The sequence below is a fragment of the Cimex lectularius genome, unplaced genomic scaffold (genome assembly GCF_000648675.2).
Source record: "Cimex lectularius strain Harlan isolate CLEC.00 unplaced genomic scaffold, Clec_2.1 scaffold53, whole genome shotgun sequence".
NCBI classification, from domain to species: domain Eukaryota; kingdom Metazoa; phylum Arthropoda; class Insecta; order Hemiptera; family Cimicidae; genus Cimex; species Cimex lectularius.
Window position 1 is genome coordinate 898,555 of NW_019392659.1, and position 16,411 is coordinate 914,965.

Here is a 16,411-nt window from a genome sequence, read left to right on the forward strand (position 1 = left end):
GGGAAGAGAGGAACTTCGTGTTTGACTTTTCAAGCTTGAAATATCCAAAAACACTAAGTAATTTTTTTTTTTTTTTTTTTTTCTTTTTTTTTTTTTTTTTTTTTGGCGTTATGAACTATGCATATTAGCCATGTGACAAATTCGTATATGTGTGTTCAAATTTGGGGGGTTATTGGGAAAAAAGGGCCAGGGGCAACGGTGGGAATCGAACCCACGACCGCGGCGTGAGAGTCTCTCATGCTAACCACTCGGCTACCGCGGTCCCCGGTATAATCATAAGTAATTATATAAATGGATAATTATTGTTCTTCGAATTAAAACATTGATAAATCAAATTTACATATTTTTTCCTTCAGTCTCCGTAATTATTGTTCCGATCAATTGAGTGATTTAAATAAATAATTTATATATCCCCTCAGTCCAAAGTAATTGCTTGTGAACGTTTGTCAGTCCAATGAAGCTTTTGGTAATTAAATTTTATATTTTTTATGGCCTTTGAGAATAATTTTATGTCAAATTTATATAAATCCTTTCGCTTGCTCAAATACACTGGAGAGGCAAAAACGTGGCCACCGTTAATATTTTTACTTAACTCTTAGGCAACACTCCATTGATTATTTTACAAAATTATTTGAACCGTTTAAAGGATTAGAGCTAAATAAAACAAAGATAAAATCTCCTACTAGTATATATAATTGAATTTTGTAAATAAACCTTTTAAATTCCGAATTCCTGGCAACTTGCAAGAAGAAAAGTAAGTTTTCTGTAAAGCTTCGTTCTAGCGTTGGCGTTGTTTGATTTTTTTAAGTTGTGTATTTTTAAGTTTTAAATTTGTTTGAGTGATGGTTTTGAGTGATACAGATTCGGCTAGAATCATAGCATTGTTAGAAGAAGAAAGAAATCAAGCGTATGTGGCCAGGGTGCTTAACATTCCCCGAACGCCCGAAGGGTCTTCCACCTGTACGAAGAGATTGGAGGTTATTCAAGAAGGCATGGATTAGGTCACCATCGTTTCACATCTCAGGGAAATGATAATTTTATTGTTTCGAGACCAAACAACAACATCAACAAGTTAGAAAAGTTAATGCCAGATTATGCACTGTAAGGCGAAGACTTTCTGAAGTTGGATTACGTGCGAAAAGGTCTGCCACTGGTCCAGACGTTCTGACCAGGCACATAATAGCGCGGTTAAGGTTCGAAAGAAATCACATCAATTATTCTTAGCCAGATTCGACTAAAATCTCGATTTCGGATGAGCCGAGATTTTGTATGAATTGATCGAATTCGTGAGGAGCGGCCAGGAATGAAGTATTTTAGAAAAACACCTTTTCTTTTTTTTGCAGATGTTTTTACCTTTATTTGTGTCATCTTCAGGCATAAAGTGTTCTGCTACTTACTACGTACTATTATTGTGGTGTAATATTTGTTTCGTGTGAATTTTTTTTTTAGGTCTTCTGGTGGCCGAGAGAGGTTAAGAGAAGTATAGGAGAGCATCTCCGCAACATTTTCTCTCCGGAAAGCTATATGGAGGAGAGTTGTTATGGTTTGAGTAGCACTTCAATGAAAGGTCACACAAACTTGAACTTCGTCGAGGTTTCCGTAGAGGCAAACATTTTTTAAAAATTTATTTGTTACCTGAACTGTTACCTATATTATACAAATATATACACATGAATGATATATCACACAGCACAACACTAGCACTAATGCCTGCACTGTACTAGTGGAACACATGCTTTGACATTGCTGGCACTCAGTGTGTATGACTAGGTGTCAAGGAGGTCCCGAGGCCATCGTCGGTTGAGGTGACGTGGTGGGTTGTCAGGATGGGAATGAGTGGATAGGGCTCGAGCAATATGGTTAGGATGGTTTGAAAGGTTGGTATGGAAGGTTTGGAATCTGGACTGGATTAGTTAGTTGGTAAAAGGAATATTGAGGTCTATGTAGATGGTGAGGTTAGTGACATAATAAGGTGCTTTGACAATTTGTCTAAGGATTTTCGATTGGAAGGACTGGATGCGCTGGATATTGGAAGGCTTGGCAGTGCCCCATAGTTCTACTCCGTATGTCCATATTGGTCTTAGTAAAGTCTTGTATAATGTTAGCTTTGTCTTAATTGTTCAAGTCGATTTCGGTCTTAAAAGTCTTCGTATTAGTCCAAGTCTTGTATTAAGTTGCTGTTTTTTAAGTCTTGTGTGGGGATTCCACGTCAGTCTGCTGTCGAGATAAAGTCCCAGGTATTTGACTTGAGTGGAGACTGGTATCTCTTTGTTGTTGATGGACAATGGAGGGCAAGACTGCTTTTTCAACGTAAAAGTACACTGAGTGCATTTTTTTCGTTCAGTCTTGTCCTCCATTTTTTACACCAGTCTTCGATAAGCTCAAGGTGTTCCTGGATGTTGGAGGTAACTTGGACAGAATTCGAGTTACAGGATAGGATTGCGGTGTCGTCCGCGTTGGTGGTGATAATAGTGTCAGGATGTGTTGGTAGGTCAGCAGTATAATTGAAATTGATATATATGAATAGGACCAATGATACTACCTTGCGGTATACCGGCCCGTGTTGGTGTGTTATCAGACGAAGTTGTTTTTTATTGCCGACGATTTTATTTTTAAGTATGACAATCCATGGCCCCTCATAGGTTGAATCGTTGGTGACTACTTGGAACGGGTTTCAGTTTGAGGTGGCCAAGATAGTTTCGAAGTTTCGATTTAAACCATATGGTAAACCTCTGGGACGAGTTTTAAAAAAGGATAAAATTCGTCCATTGATGCCAAACAATTTGCAAAAATTAAGAATGGACGGGAGAAATGAGCTATTGGAGGAGTATGAAAATATTCCACAGTAATACATTGAAAACCTTATAAAATCGATGTCACGTCGAATGCAATCGGTGATCAACGCACGAGGAGGAAATGCTCTGTACTGAATAGCATGTTTTCTTTATTCATTACATTTCGTGGTCCGATTGACCAAATAACATCTTTCAATAATCTTTATGCAAGTTATTGGTTGAGATAAAAAGGTCAGTGTCACGAGCGGATTCGAACCCACAACCTTTGGTTATATATGCCGCTGCTCTACCACTTGAGATATCGTGACGTCGATCCACTCGGACATCAACTTCCCATCTCAACCCCACCTTTTGAATTTTCCCTCCTTTTTGCCATTTTTCAAATGTGGTGTAATCTATTTGATTCTCGGCTACAAATGAAATGACCACGGAGAACTTTAGTGAAGGTACACATCATTTTAACCTATTAAATTCACTAGTTTTCGTGGTCCGCTTGACCAATTAATATCTTTCAAATAAACGTTATTTATGTAAGGTATGGAAGGGGAAAAAATGTCAAAAAGTAGGGAAAATTTGAAAGGTGGGTCGAGATGGGAAGTTGGTGTCCGAGTGGATCGATGTCACCATAGTTCAAGTGGTAGAGCAGCGGCGTATCTAGTCGAAGGTCGTGGGTTCGAATCCCGCTCGTGACACTGACTTTTTTATCACATCCCATACTTTACATAAAGATTTTCTTTATTGTTTCCGTAGCAACATTTTGGTGAAAAAGATTTACTCAGTTTAATTTTTGTAATTATTTACATATTGTACTTTTCCTTAAAAATCCAGTAAACATCAAAAAATTAAAAATACAATATCGCAAGTATTTACTCAAAAAGATGGGCACCTTGTTGGCTATCAGTGTATCATTGAAATGATTATAAATTAAATTTCCTATTGGAAATAATACAGCGATCTGATAACTGAAAGTTTCCATAAATTTTGCCCCATCAGATTGAAAGTTCCATTGATGAAAATGTACAGTTTAGAGGAGCTTCGGCGACCGACGTCAGGTTTGACATGAAAAGCTTGTCTTGTATGAATTTGTTCGATAACTCACTTCTGTCAGCATAACTGCGTGCACTGGGCATATTTTGGCACTTCATTTGAATTAAAATTTTCGGGTTGGTTTAGTCAAGGTTCCTTTTAACAATACGCACGAAAGAAAAAGTAAAACAACCTAGTTGCATTGATGCACCAAGTTAAATCGAAAAAGAGACATACACGTTCTTTTAAAATTTTCTATTTCTCTCAACACTACACTGGGTATTGTTAAAAAAAGTATTATTTTAAAACTATGATCGTCAATCACTGAATGAATAGTTTGACATTAAGACCCATTTGTTTATTTAAACAAGGGCATGAGAGGAAAAATGGGACGTAATTCTAAGCAATAGAAATAATTCATCAAATCATCAAGTTTATATAATAAAGCCCAGAATATAAAAGCCGTAGTGACATAATACATATTTAAACATTAACTCTGCCAAAGGTTTCGGTTGAGATTAGATTTCTTTTTCATACATAATAAAATCAGAGCTTGTAATTTTAATATTGATTTTTTAAAAAGTGAAGTCAAATTAAATTTCTTTAGAAAAACACCTAAAAACAACAATCAGTTAATTACGTTTCCGAACAACCTGTAGCATGAAAAATTTTAGACATAACACAATTTCGAAGAAAACTGCTTACAACTTTCCTTGATCCGAAATGAAATGAACTTACACAAATTTACACATCAAAACTTAACTTCTTTCTATTACAATCTTCCTTATGAAAACCTTTATATGTTTATACTGAACTTGATTCTTCAATAAAGGATTTTAATAATGTCCTAAACAAAGAAGGTCGGACGGAAACAAGGCGAAAGGTTTTTATGAAACATTAAATTAGTTCTAACAAGTTAAGAGCGAACAAACTTGGGAAATATATCATCTAAAACCAAACGGTTGATAATTATGGTTAATCAGTGCAAACAACTGTTTCAGAACAAGCTAATAATGACATATTAATCTCTTTTTAAGTAGTCTTTAACGCTTATAACAAGCTTCTCTAGTGTTTTTTATGAATGAGTTTAACTGTATTCACAGTGATTAATTGAACCATTTTATAAATTAATCAAGAATTTAATTTTATTAGTACTTTTATCCAGGTATATTGATGTTTTACCGATGTTTCCGTTTAATTTAGATTGTGGTAAAAAAGACAAATCTGCGGTCTATTAACGCCAAGCTTTCGGCAATTTTTATTGTCTTCCTAAGGGCACTACAGTCACAAAGATACTCAGTCACACACTTATTTTATGTTATATGTACTTAAATAAATAAATATAAAACTTGTTACAGGTACATATATCACAAGCGTTTGACTAGATAAATTGCAATACTTGTTATCACGTAGGAGGTTTTTTCACACTAACTAGTAAATAACATAATTTACAAGGATTTCTTAAAAACTAATATCACAGCTTGTTTATCTCAACCTTATACATTATGAATAGTTAAATAAATAATTACATAAATAATCTTTTTATAAATAACTAAAAAAATGTATTGCTAAATTTCCCAGTGGGTAGCCTTGTCCTGTTCTAAAATTCCATTGTATACTATACTCAAACCATTAATATCAGTTTTTAAATTGCGGGAATTGCTATCCTGATGAATATACAAGGCGGCGACCTGTATTTTACTCTGAGGTCATGATTTTGTCTTTATTAAAGTCAAAACCATGAATTTTAGCCTTGTTTATGTTTCGATGGCGTAGTTCCAGGTCTTTCATTCTTCATCATCGCAATCATATTTATGTTGACGCACTCGTTCAGAAAGGTTTGGTTTGACCATAAAATACTACCGGACAATTTTTACATTTAATGCAAAACATAACATCAGGGAGGGAAAAAAATTGTTAACAAATTGTTATATGAAACCCACCAACACAGATAGGGTTTTACATTTTTCATCGGTCCATTCTTTTCAGATGAAGGTTAACAATATATTAATTACAATTAATTACACAATTATATATATNGTGTGTGTGTGTGTGTGTGTGTGTGTGTGTGTGTGTAATTAATTGGTCAAGCAGACCACGAAACTAGTGAATATATATAACATTTATTAGGGTTCGTGGTCCGCTTGACCAAATAAATTCTTTTCAATTAATCAGGGATTTTAGTTGAGATAAAACAGTGAGTGTCACAAGCGGCATTCGAACGCACGACCTTCGGCTAAATTTATCTCACGGCTTTTTATCTCAACCAAAACCCTGATTAATCGAAAAGAATTTATTTGGTCAAGCGGACCACGAAACCTAATAAATGTAATAATCAAAACGTAGTATACTTCACTAAACCTCTCCGTGGCCATTTCATTTGTTTCCGATAATCAAATAGATTACACGACATTTTAAAAATAGCAAAAAGGAGGGAAAATTTAAAAGGTGGGGTTGAGATGGGAGGTAAGTGTCCGAATGGATCGAAGTCACGTTAGCGCAAGTGGTAGAGCAGAAGTGTATTTAGCCGAAGGTCGTGGGTTCGAATGCCGCTTGTGACAATCACTGTTTTATCTCAACCAAAACCCTAATTAATTGAAAATGAACAACAACTTCTCTCTAAGCTATTGATCAATGGTTATCCTAAACACCCGATTAATCGGTTAATGGACAATAGGACACATAGAAAAAGTACACCACTAGTAGAGAGAAAGGTTTATCAACCTGTAACCTATGTCAGTGAAATTTCGAACAAAGTAAAAAACTTATTAGAAAGAAAAACAGAAGGTTTAAAAGTTGTTTGTAAGTACAATAAGTCGTGTTGTGGATTCGATAAGGTGCGGACGTGTTTCTGGTCTTATCTCCGTTCACGGATAATTGTGCTGTTTACCTCGAACAATCGAAAAATCATTCTTCCATATAAGGATTATATAGAATAATTATTCTAATTTAATTTATATTCTTGTCTAATTTCTATTTCATTTTGCCATGTCAAGTTCAAGCGGGGGGAAAGATCCTCCAGACAAATTCTCCGAACACATGGAACTGGAAAATTGTACTGGTTATTCTATTAACAATAACAATCAAAAACAAAGAATTTCACTAAAAAGACCCGCGTCACCTGTTACAGGATTTAATAAAGTCACTGTAGTTACACCCAATGATAAACGAATAAACATTGACGGAAATAAACTAGACAAANCTCCCACAGATCTGATATAATTGAACCCTTAATTAAATACATTTACCGCAATAAAATCATAATATAACAGACATAAAAATAAGAGAACGTTTTTTCTTAAATAAAAGTATCCATAATTACAATCATTGGCTAATATGATTAACGTAAGGCCATAAGTTAGCTTTCCTTAAAGGAAAGTTAAAAAAAAAAAAAAAAAAAAAAAAAGTACAATAATAAGTTAGGAAAAACCTTCTATGCCAAACTGAAATGTAAAGAACCTCCTTTACAAAAATCAAATATTGCGTATTGCGTTAAATGTGAAAATTGTCCTGTACTATACTATGGTCAAACCAAACAATACATGCCTGAACAAGTGCTTCAATATAAATATGATTCCAATGATGAAGAAAGACCTAGGACTGAGTTATCGAAACATGAAAATACTAAATGTCAAGGTTTCGAATTTGATAAAGTGAAAATCATGACCTCTGAAAAAAATACAGGTCGCCTGGGATATATGTACCTGTAAAAGTTTTATATTTATTTTTTTATTTATGTACATATATCTTAAAAGAAGTGTGTGAAGAAGTGAAGAAGAGGTTGTAAAAATGAGTGACATGATGTATAATCATTTGTTTACATATTGACTGATTATCTGTGAGGAGCCAAAAAGAAACAAAAAAATGTGTTATTTTATTAATTGCCATCTATCTCTGCAATGCCCTGAGGAAGACAATAAAAATTGTCGAACGCTTGGCGTTGATACAACACTAGTATTTGTCCATTTGACCACAACCCAAATTCAACGGAAATATCAGTATCGAACATCGGTCGATCGCATAGGATCCATTGATGTTTTAGTTTCAGCATTCGTGTTTTTTAAAAAAGTATTTCAACCCTTATATGAACTCTCGGGGTCCCGGGGTTTTTGGAAAAAAAATTGTACTTATGTCGGGTTCCAATACAGGACTGTTGGATTGAAACGCGGGGTCATTACCTTACAGTGATGACCACAGTGTCAACGCCTAAACCGTTGCAGCCACCGCGCTCCCTAATTACTTGTTTAATTAATCAATTTGGCGGCAATTAATCATAATATATGTTATACAGTTTGTTTTTGGCCATTTTTTGTTTTGTGTTTATGTATATATATTTTTATACTCAATCCTGCTATTTTTTCATAATATAGTTTCAGCTTATTAAAATTCAAAGGGATGCTCTGAACTAGGGATCGCTGATTTCAATTAATTTATTGGTGATGGTAGTTCGAAAAAGTACATTGTATAAGTCAATTTTTTTACTGACAATTAGAAAATATATGCAGGATTGAATTAATTGTTGTATGTGTATACATAAAAGATACAAAAACCAAAAGAAGAAGGAAACTTCCAACAACCCGCTGGGTGTCTCGGACGGAGGATCAAATCACTTAAAAATATTTCTTTCATATTATTCTCAATTAAAAGTCATGGGAAGGTGCCGGGCTTCGAATCCAAAACCGCTAACGTGGCAATACGAGTCGCCCTAACCAACCGGCTACCGTGGTGCCTAAAGCCGGAACAAACTTACCCTATGCAACGCCATGCGACGTTACCCGACGCCTTGCCACGTTTTGGTAGGGTGTGTACATCTATGATGTCTATGACGCCAAGCGAACGCCACGTACAGTCATACAACGCATGTCACAAATCAGTATCACAATCCCAACGCCTCTTTTGTTCTTAATGCATTATTGAGCAAAACCATGTTATAAATTGTTAGTTAAATTTTATGAGCATATCCATGTAATAAATTGTTTGTTAAATTGAATTGTTTTAAATAAAGTTATTCCGGAGTTATAATAACTTATTTCGATAAATATTCTGCCTAACCATCATAATGAAATAATTTTTATAAATACTCATGAATTTTTGATCTCTTTTAATATGGTTTATATTAAAATAAGTATGTTGTAATTAATATTACGACAATTATATATATAGTTTGAAATAAAAATATGAGTGTCCGGTTCTTTTGTCTTTGACTGTACTCGATGCTACCCGACGAAAATGTGGACAGTGGGGATCGCGTAGTGTAAAGTAGGGTAGCGTTGCGTGGCATCGGGCAGATGTGCATGGGGATTATAAAATCTTATGGAAAATTGGACTTTGGATTTGCGTAGGGTAGCATCGGGCAGCATCGCATGGCGTTCCATCGGGTACGTGTGTTCCCGGCTTAAGGCGCTTCCAATAAATATGTCAAAAATACACTTTTGTTTGTGACATTCTTGAATGTCTATTTTGGTAGTACTATGAAAATTTGTATTTAGCGATTTGAAATATCGTTTAAAACGATCCCATGTTTTTTAAATAGAAATTTTTCGGTTTAGTTTATTGCCAGCCTCTATTAACTTTTGTAACTTTTAATATAATAAATGTCATTTAAAACAATCCTAAATTGTATTTTTTACATACGTAAATAACGTTGAATATGGTATCGGCCTTCATGATAAATAGTAAAGTAAAGAGATCAGGGATGAAGCCATGCAGGTGAAAGAACCAACTTGTTTTTCTGCTGTCGAGCTTTCGGCTGTATTTGACGGCTTCCTCAGGACTCTATTTAATTACAATAAATGCTTCATTACAGATTACATATATAAAAATTATAATGATGATTCAACAACTTTCTTGAAAAACTATTTAAAAATAAACTTTACAATCTGTCCGGACAGGTGGTCCTAATAGAAAGGGCTGGATAATAGATATAATTTTTCAAGAAAGTTGTTGAATTATCATTATAATTTTTATGTATGTAATCTGTAATGAATCGTTGATTGTAATTAAATAAAGTCATGAATAAGACGTCAAATACAGCCAAAAGCACGACAGCAGAAAAACAAGTTGCTTCTTTCACCTGCATGGCTTCATCCCTGATCTCTTTACATTACTAAGTAAATAACCTTATTACAAAATTATTTATATTACTTAAACAAAAATGTCCCAGTCCACTTGGCAGGAACACTTATACACGTGACTAATATTTTCCACCAAGCATCACAGACAAACTTTCGGTGTTCCGACGACCCTACAACCTAGCTCCTCCTTATAAAGGTTATCTATTATCTATATATCTAGAGAATAAATTTGTATTTACGAAATTTAATGAAATGAGCAAGCGTTTTTTGATGCGATATAACATTTGTGAAATGAAATTAGTATTATCATACTATTAATTATATTACCATAATTGTTATATAGACTTACATAATATTACAAGAACTTTGTGAAAATATAATTATGTGATGAGAAATTTTATTTGTTTTACAGTTTGTTCTATTTTTTATCGTGTTTTGCTACTATGTATGTGTACGTTCATACTCAATTTACACGTTACTTAACCTTTGTTAACAGTTTTGTTCTTCAAGAAAACTGCATTACAGGTCTAATATTATAAAAAGAATACATTCTACTTTTGCTATTAACTGTATAGGAAGTTTGAAAGAAAATTAGGTGTTATGTCATTTTGACTCTAATAGAAACATCCTCGTAAATATTATAATCTGAAAATGCCATGTTTCAAAAAATATAGTTTTCTTAAATGTTTTAGCTGTTTTTTAATATAAGGAAAGCATGCTAAAATATAAACTAGTTGAGGTGAATAAAATAAACCAAAAGAAAATTATTATTTTTTATCAGAATAGATCATAGGATTGTAATTTCTTTGTGAGGTATAAAAATGAACTATATTTATTAGCAATTACAATTTGACTTGTATGTTATACAATTTTTAACCGCTAGGCACGTTATTTTGTGTGTATGTTTGAATTTAAAATCATACTATTATTGATTATTAATATTTCTATACTAATTGAATTTATTTTAGTGTTTTTGACGAAGGTATAATGTAGATTTGTAGCGTGGTAGTATAAACATTGAGTAAAGAAGGATATATCATTTTAAACGAAATATTTTCATATATGAAATGTTGGAACGGCTTCAATTTCGATCCGTGAGAATAAAGAGAGGTAAAATAATAAAATAAAAACCTTTTTCGAAGGAAGTGGAAAATTTCTTCGGGAAATCCTTTTTGCGTGTTCGGAGGAAAGATGCCGGTTCCGCCAGGCGCGCACTGCTGCTCGACGGAGCGGCTCTCGGGGACGGACTGAAGGGAAGATGAGCCCCCAAGCGGGCGGCCACGTCGGCGCAGAGAAACAGGATGAAATCGGGTCAGCCGGCCCCAGAAAACGAGCGACTTTCGGGACTTAGAACAAATTGAACTGAACTACTTCACGCTTTAAAACTGGAGGCTCCACAATCTAGCGTTTTCGGTTTACCAAAAGAAAATTCGTTTTCCGACTGGGTGAGAAACCGGCATTCGCGTCAAAAAAGAAAATGTAAATGGAACTATTTAAAGTCATTAAATGCCAATTAATGCAGGCAAATATTTTATTAAGCCAACTCAGTTTTAAATACAATTCACCACATTTCCTATAAAAAAACCTAATATATAAAAATTTGCTGCTTGGGTTGTAATGAAAATAATCAATATTAATTAAACTTTATTGACTTTTTAAAGTAAAAAATTGATAGCAAATTAAGTTAAAAAAGTCTACCAAAGGTAAAAGAACGTAAAAGAAAAAGCAAGATAGACATCGAATCGTAAAAAAAGAATTTCGATATGACTGTTTTGCATGAAATTTCATGTTTTTACGGCTTAGTGCACCAAATTGCATTTATGCCTAGTTTATTAAATTTTTATACACAAAAAGATGAAAATACATAATTATACCAGTATCGATAAAACGAATTGAGAACACGATTATTTCTTAATTGTATTGACATTTAGGGGTGAACCTGCGATATTTCTTCTAAATAAATTCTTCGTATTTCAACTTTTACTTACAACTTAAAGGGTGATAAAATAAAAAAGATTGAAATCGAAAGGTAAAAAATACAATTCTTTTTTCATTAGTTTTAAAATAGGATAGTGGAAATAAACCAAAACCAAATTTGGAGACAACAATAACAGTTTTAATTAAAAAAGAAACAAATAAACCAGTACAAAATAAAGCGAAACCTCAAATAAGAGGTCATCATAAAACATTCTGCATTATATTAAGTACAAGTTGTCAGATATTAGTAATTTTTTAGAGTTCCTTCATAACTTGGAGAAGGAAGAGATGATGTCGCATATTTTATCATCAAAACCTGACGTTAAAAGGACGTCCTTGTCATATTCAAACGACCGGTCGGCCGGGATGCCACCCAAGTTGCAAAAGGCAAATTTTGGACCACGAGAATTCTCTTTTCGAAGATCGTCGACTTTTTTCGTGTAATCTTCGTGGTCGATTTTTGCGCCGATCACGATAAAGAGATCGTTGTCGAGGATCTCGCTCTGCGTCGGGTTGAGATAGAAGCCAATCGCTCGCGTACTGGGACAGGCCTGTAAATACGTATATAGTTAGTTACGACCGACGATTGGAACATGAAGATAAGATGCAAATGGAAAACACAACTCACCGTAGTATCGGTGCCAATACTGTTTACAAGTTCGTCTAAAGTCGTGCCACGTTGTAAATATTGATGGTTTGTCCCTTTGAATATGACCACCTTGGTGTTTTTTGATGCGTTTGCAAAGTACAAAGCAGTTACGGCAGCCGCCATGTCAGCCTGAACAAACCGCTTATAGCTGCAATAAGACGAGGATAGATCGTGGCAATCGACGATGACAGTAATGTTCTTGGTCATAGTTCTGACATTTTTCTGTAAAAGAGAAGAGACACAACTGTAGCCACACAAGTATGCGATAAAAAAACAAAAACAAATCAACAAAAAAAAAAGGCATTTACTCACTTTCAACGCTTTTTCCAACTGTTGTTTCAGCGCTTTCAGGATGTCTTCGTTGACCGGCTTGGGCCTGGACAATTGTTTGCAGAACCGCCTAAAAAGTAGAAATGCCAATGAAAACTGTTGAAGACAAAATGAATACAAATAGTTAAAATTTGTATACTAACTCAGATTTGTTTTTCCATCTCTGATGTTCGATACACGACCTGCTCGGACGTATCTTCGACTGGAGGACTGCACCCAGACTTTCCAAGCGGTCGCACAGATGAGGGACAAAATGAGGGTCCCACGAATATAGGACCGGGCACCGGAGAAAACCGCGCTTACGTATAGTTGGGAGTCTAGCGAGCAATTCCACAAGATCCATCTGACTTATAAGGGCTTTCCAAACCTTTCTGTTTTGTAGAAGTGTCATGTTAGTCGTGTTGATGGTGTGCAAGTAAGCTCCAATCTCTCTGTATACCCAACATTAAAAGTATAATAGAAAAGCAAGTCGGATATATAATATTATTGTTAATAAATATGTGAGTAATACTTACATGACAGCTTTATCCGGATCGGTTTCACTCTTGAAAGCCTCGACACGGTTGAGATGTTCGACGACTTCTTCGGCCTGTTCATCGTTTCCGTACATTTGATTCATTAACTCGGCTCCACCAATCGCGTAAGCGATAGCGGCTGCCCTCAGTGGACATGAAGAATTGACCTTAGCCAATCTTATAACGTCTTTGTGGCACCAACCGTAGCAGCTAGGTCTCTCGCTTACCATTTCGACCAGTTCCCAATAATGGCGTTTTAAGTACCATTTTCGAATCAATTTGGCGACGAGTGGGCCAGTACCGATGTCCGGTAAAATTTCATAGGAGAACTTACAGAACATTAAAAATTCTTTGTCTGTTCGTAGGACCGTCAAAGCCAACTCCAACGCATCTTCTTTCCAGCCGGATATTTTGCAACACTCGGAGACAACTAAAGGCACTATAGAGAAGTGTGAAGAGAGCTTTTCATTCTGCACAATCTTGACCCAATCGAAGATCTTCTCTTTATCGACTTGATTCAGCAGGGTTCTTAATGAAGCTAGGTTACTACCCAGATAATAACCGTATTGGACTCTGCAACCCGGGAAATATACCATCTCCTCGCTACCATACAGAAGAAATCTCTTCAATTTGGACTCAGCGATCAATCTGAAATTTCAGAGCAACATTGTTTGAATCGATATATAAAGTACGCATAGGTAAATTTATATTAATATAGCCAGTATAGGCTCGAATATACGGTTAATTTATGAGGGGCACTTGATAAAATTTGGGAATTGAGGAAAGAAACGCTTTACTTACTCTGACATGTTGATTTCGAAGCGGAGAAACTGCTCTTCTAAGAAGTAGTTGACGATGTCAAATGTACAACGATTGACAATCAAATGGTGGAACATAAAAGAAAACGCCCCTTTTAATACCAGGCCGTGAATAGAGGAAGGCGTGGCGTGACGTTCTCTCAGGTTTCCTACCTGGCTACCCTTTCACTCGACCCATTTTATAAAAGAACAAAGCAACATGGCCTCTACTACAGATTCTAATGTATAATAGTGAAAAAATGACGTAGATTAACTTTTTTTTTTGTTAATTGTACAATATACATTAATATTTATATTAATTTTGCATGATTGGTGATTAATATTAATTTTATCACAAAATTTTCGTTATATCCGTCGTGGCCTTGTTAGAATTTAGATTCATAAAGCGTTATGTAATAGATTATTTTTATTGTTTCTAAATAATACCTGAATTTATACCATTTTCATATCTTATTCTCATAATACCATTTCAAAACTCAAGCCGAGTAGCAATTAGAAAACTATTGCATTTTACAACTAAAATTCATAATTCTAAGAATTTTCCATTGCACATCTGACATAAGTTATAGTTTTTTCTATAATGTTCCGAAATATTTTTAAAAAATATTAATTTTAGAGAAATGTTGTATTTATTAATATTACCAACACCTGTATTTGTAATCTTGAGTATTTTTATTATTATTAAATACAGAAAAAAAAATCCCAGCTTGTACAGTTAATATTTCGCCAAAACTCCCTTTTTTATCTTTGTAAGAGGGTGTCTCATTGCCAAAACTCATGAAAACTTCACAACTCCTGGAAATGTATATTTGCTTTATTTGTGATTGATGATAGTACAATTCTATTTTAAAGATTTTATATGGATTATTGCTGTGTATTGCTTTCCCTTTTTTTAATCAAAACTCATGAAAACTCCATAACTTATCTATAAGACCTCACGTAAATTGGGTCCCATTGGCCACCCTCACCGTATTTTTCAATTTGTGGTGTTTCGTGACCGTTAGTTAATGATTTTTTGGAGATCATGAGATGTGGTCTGATGTGACGTAAGATTTAGAAAAACATTTTCTTTATCCTGCCAACGTTCCGCTCTTTATTGTGATCATCTTCAGTGCCTTGAATTTATAAACATTGTTATATTTTACAAATACATGTAGGACGTAAAGAAAAAAATGACTTTATATAATGGTACAAATATTATATTCAATCAAAGTATTTGTACTCACTCAAAGTGTTTATTTTCTGGGTAGATGGGTCATCCTTGTGTGTCGTTTGATACATTGTTTAATTTTTACAAATACATGTAGGATATTGAGGTCATCTCAATAAACATCATCTTTAGACACATCATCTTCAATAGACCCAACACGGAAAATTATTAAAGATAAATGGCCCAACATAACATCACACATAAATCTATCAAAAAACACGTTCATAGCAAATACACATTTTCAGGAGTTGTAGAGTTTTCATAAGATTTGATTTTAAAAAAATGGAAAACAATACACAGCAATAATCCATTTAAAATCATTGAAATAGAATTTCCCTCCCATTATCAACAAATAAACAAAAACACTTTTTCAGGATTTGTGGAGTTTTATGAGTTTCTATTAAAAAAAAGGAAACCAATACACAGCAATAATCCATATGAAATTTTTAAAATATAATTTTCCTATCATCATTCAAAAATTAAAGCAAATACACATTTTCAGGAGTTTTCATGAGGTTTGAATAAAAAAAAGGGAAAGCAATATACAGCAATAATCCATTTAAAATCTTTAAAATATAATTTTCCTATCATCATTCACAAATAAAGCAAATACACATTTTCAGGAGTTGAGTTTTCATGAGTTTTGAATAAAAAAAAAGGGAAAGCAATACACAGCAATAATCCACTTAAAATCTTTAAAATAGAATTTTCCTATCATCAATCACAAATAAANAAGTCGATAAAGAGAAGATCTTCGATTGGGTCAAGATTGTGCAGAATGAAAAGCTCTCTTCACACTTCTCTATAGTGCCTTTAGTTGTCTCCGAGTGTTGCAAAATATCCGGCTGGAAAGAAGATGCGTTGGAGTTGGCTTTGACGGTCCTACGAACAGACAAAGAATTTTTAATGTTCTGTAAGTTCTCCTATGAAATTTTACCGGACATCGGTACTGGCCCACTCGTCGCCAAATTGATTCGAAAATGGTACTTAAAACGCCATTATTGGGAACTTGTCGAA

The 16,411-nt window shown here is 34.3% G+C and overlaps 2 protein-coding genes across 2 annotated transcripts in view; both read right to left on the minus strand.

Moving 5' to 3' along the window:
* LOC106669064 (GTPase-activating Rap/Ran-GAP domain-like protein 3) overlaps positions 1-11,124 on the minus strand; it is a 423,385-nt gene extending 412,261 nt beyond the window's left edge. The window contains exon 1 of the mRNA XM_014398322.2: positions 11,027-11,124. The gene's annotated coding sequence lies outside the window, so the exon portion shown is untranslated. The remainder of the gene's footprint in view (positions 1-11,026) is intronic.
* Positions 11,125-12,123: 999 nt separating this feature from the next.
* LOC106669034 lies at positions 12,124-14,262 on the minus strand. Its single transcript, XM_014398279.2, has 6 exons — positions 14,168-14,262; positions 13,367-14,014; positions 12,995-13,282; positions 12,834-12,921; positions 12,501-12,743; positions 12,124-12,423 (listed from the first exon to the last, which is right to left on the minus strand). The coding sequence occupies exons 1-6, from the start codon at positions 14,260-14,262 to the stop codon at positions 12,139-12,141; spliced, it is 1,647 nt and encodes a 548-aa protein (XP_014253765.1). The 3' UTR covers positions 12,124-12,138.
* Positions 14,263-16,411: the final 2,149 nt, after the last annotated feature.